The 3,224-nt window shown below is 41.9% G+C and overlaps 1 protein-coding gene across 2 annotated transcripts in view; it reads right to left on the bottom strand.

Moving 5' to 3' along the window:
• Window positions 1–3,224, bottom strand: part of COMMD2 (COMM domain containing 2) — a 12,124-nt gene extending 8,900 nt beyond the window's left edge. The window contains exons 1-4 of one of the 2 annotated variants that reach the window (XM_003802197.3): window positions 3,103–3,224; window positions 2,937–3,014; window positions 2,176–2,258; window positions 1,126–1,299 (exon numbers count right to left, since the gene is read on the bottom strand). In XM_003802197.3, the coding sequence (XP_003802245.1) occupies window positions 1,126–1,299; window positions 2,176–2,258; window positions 2,937–3,014; window positions 3,103–3,169 (402 nt within the window). In that variant the 5' untranslated portion in view covers window positions 3,170–3,224. The remainder of the gene's footprint in view (window positions 1–1,125; window positions 1,300–2,175; window positions 2,259–2,936; window positions 3,015–3,102) is intronic. The other variant, XM_023508273.1, reaches the window with a different exon arrangement.

Genomic DNA, 3,224 nt, shown 5'->3' with positions numbered 1-3,224 from the left:
TTTTTTTTTTTTTGAGACAAAGTCTCACTCTGTGGCCCAGGCTAGACTGCCATTGCCTGAGCCTACCTCACAGCAACCTTAAAGTCCTGGACTCATGTGATCCTCCTGCCTCAGCTTCCCAAGTAGCTGGGACTACAGGCACCCACCATGGCACCTGACTAATTTTTCTATAGTAGAGTTGGGGTCTTACTCTTACTCAGGCTGATCTTGAACTCCGGAGCTCAAACGATTTCTCGCCTTCAGCCTCCCAGAGTGTTAGGATTAGAGGTATGGGCCATTGCACCCAGACTACAAATATCTTTAATTATGAATTATTTTGAGGACATCTAATATCCCTAACCAGATGATAACATCTTTTCCAGCTGAAAAAGTATCTTAAACTTTTTTTGTGTCCCCAAGTATTTAGCACAGCTCTGATCAGCAAATGAATGACATTCGATGCATATCTATTAACTCCTATCTCGGTGTTTACTAAAGGGCTGTATGTAATGGTCTGAAAATCTCTTTTATGTAGGTGGCTCTAAAAACAACTGAAAGATGAATGTCATAAAAATGATATTGTGCAAAAGAAGCCAGACACAAAAGAGTATTTGCTGAATCATTTCATATATAGAAAGTTAAAAAGCAGGCTGAAGGAATCTATGTGGTATCTGAAGTCAGGATTCTGGACAACTTTGGAAAGGAGGGAACGAGCAACAATCAGTAATAGCTAAGGAGGATGCTTTCTGGATGTGTGTCATACCTGATTGTCAACTGCTTGGGAATTTTTACCATGTGATAATTCATTGAACTGTACACTGACTCATGCACCTTTCTATATCTGTTATATTTAAAGAAAAGAGTCTTTAAAAATCTAAGCATCACCATAAAGTCTACATAGCTAACTCCTTTCCAAAATAACCAATTTCTTACAAACTTTGCAAATTACACTGATTTCAACACACTAAAAATAAAAGAAAATGAACTATTTTGAAATGGTCTAAGAAGAAAAAGTTAAGAAAAACCCCAAAGTTTCAAACTAGAGTTTGGTCAAGATGGTAAAGAATACAATAAGCAGGACACAAACCTAAAATAATTCTTCTATGGCAAGTAAAAAAAAAAAAAAACAACAACAACAAGCCATACCTGAACATCCAGTCGCCATTCAAGGCTATGGTAACTGGGAAGGTCTGGTGCCAATTCACTTAGAATCGTTCTGATCTCCTTCCTGTTGTCCAGATAAAGCTGAAGCAACAATTTGTTTAACTCTTCAGAGAATCCCAGAACAAATACAGAATCTTGGAAATCCAGTTCAGAAATCTATACATGAATTGAGTTTAAAGGAACATCAACCTTTGTCTAACAAATGCTAAAATGCTTGAAATACACAAACATTCGAATATGATGTCCTGAATTAATTTCTGTCTAGTAAAAGAAACAACATTTCTTTCTTTTTTTTTTTTTTTGAGACAGAGCCTCAAGCTATCCCCCTGGGTAGAGTGCCATGGCATCACAGCTCACAGCAACCTCCAACTCCTGGGCTCAAGCGAGTCTCCTGCCTCAGCCTCCCAAGTAGCTGGGACTACAGGCACCTGCCACAACGCCCGGCCATTTTTTGGTTGCAGCCATCATTGTTGTTTGGCAGCCCGGGCTGGGGATTCGAACCCGCCACCTTAGGTGTATGTGGCTGGCGCCTTAGCCACTTGAGCCACAGGCGCGGAGCCAGAAACAACATTTCTTACAGTTAATCATTGTCCACTATTTCATAATATAAGTTACTAACATATAAAAATACTTTGCTGATATGCAAAGCAATCATTTTCTTCTCCTCCTTTTTAGGAGACATGCTACAACATATGGTTTAACGGGTAAAATTATTATTATTATTATTATTTTTTTTTTGCAGTTTTTGGCCAGAGCTAGGTTTGACTGGCATATGGGGCTGGTGCCCTACTCCTTTGAGCCACAGTCGCTGCCCTAACGTGTAAAATTAGAGGCAATTCTATATTAGCTATACAGCAAGAGGTATTTATGCCAGCAGATGATTTTAAAGTCATATTGTTTAGGTATGTGTTTACGAAATCAATTATAAACCATTAACAACATCACTAAAATACACAGGACCACAGGACTACAATGTAGAGTATACTGGACCTTGATTCAGGGAAAGACAAATCAATTTCCAGAAGCCCTTACCATGAGCTTTGAGCTCTCAGTGAGAAGATATGTTAATCCTTCCACCCCATGCTGGACAGTGTCACTACTCACATTGAGTTTTCCTGAGAAAGAAAAGGAAAGATGAGCAAATAAATTACTGTTCGGATATTTATTCTTTCACTCTAACTCTCATTTAAAAATAAACACTATCCATTATTCCATGGTTTGAAGCATCCAATGAAAAATAAGGAGTTGGCCAGAGATCCTGTTGGTCTCATTCCTCTCCCTGCCAAATCCCTTCACTATCTCCTGCCATGCAAGGCGCAGATTTGTGGACACAACCCTCTACTTGAATGCGTAGCTCCTTCAAGTCTGACGCTGAATAGGAACTTGACATAGATTGACCTAAACGCAGACCACTTCTCATCACAGAGAAAACAACATTATAACAAAAGCAAACGTCTGAACTAACGATAACCAAGCATGTGCATGGCGTTTACAACTGACCCAGACAGACTTTGGTATGTTTATCAACATTTCTTAGTATTTCTGAAAGGCAACTTTACTCACGTTCATTTTACCCATGAAAAAACTGACTTAACAAAAGCTTTAACAACCTTACAGCTGCTAAGGGGACGGGCAGGATTTGTACTCTAACTGAAGAGTTAGAGTACTCTAACTAGTGTTATTCTACTACAAGGAACAAGACCCTGAAACAACCCCTTTCATCTTCCCGGGCTACAGAGAACGGCTCACAATTCCCCCAGCAGGCTGCAAGGCCGCGCCTCTCCCCTCCTTACTGGCGGCGCCTTCGTAGACCTTAGGGTTCGAGCCTCGCCTCAGGAACTCCACCGCAATCCGCCCAAACTCCGCGACCACTGTGACGGAAATGAAAAGGCTGTGAGCGGTGGCCGCTGCCTTTGGCTCCCTCCCCAGCCCAAAGAACACCGTCCCGCGCTCCCTGACCCGCGCTGTCCACTTGCGGCAGGAAGGCCAAGTGCTCCTTATGCTCCTCGGACAAGTCCAGCAGCATCTTCGCTGGCCGGCGATTTTACCCGGCAGCGCCGACGCCGCCCTCACCACTTCCG

The sequence above is a fragment of the Otolemur garnettii genome, unplaced genomic scaffold, assembly GCF_000181295.1.
Source record: "Otolemur garnettii isolate 467f Iridium unplaced genomic scaffold, OtoGar3 scaffold00236, whole genome shotgun sequence".
NCBI lineage: Eukaryota > Metazoa > Chordata > Mammalia > Primates > Galagidae > Otolemur > Otolemur garnettii.
Note: the sequence above shows the minus strand (reverse complement) of the source record. Positions and strands in the feature narration are given on the sequence as shown.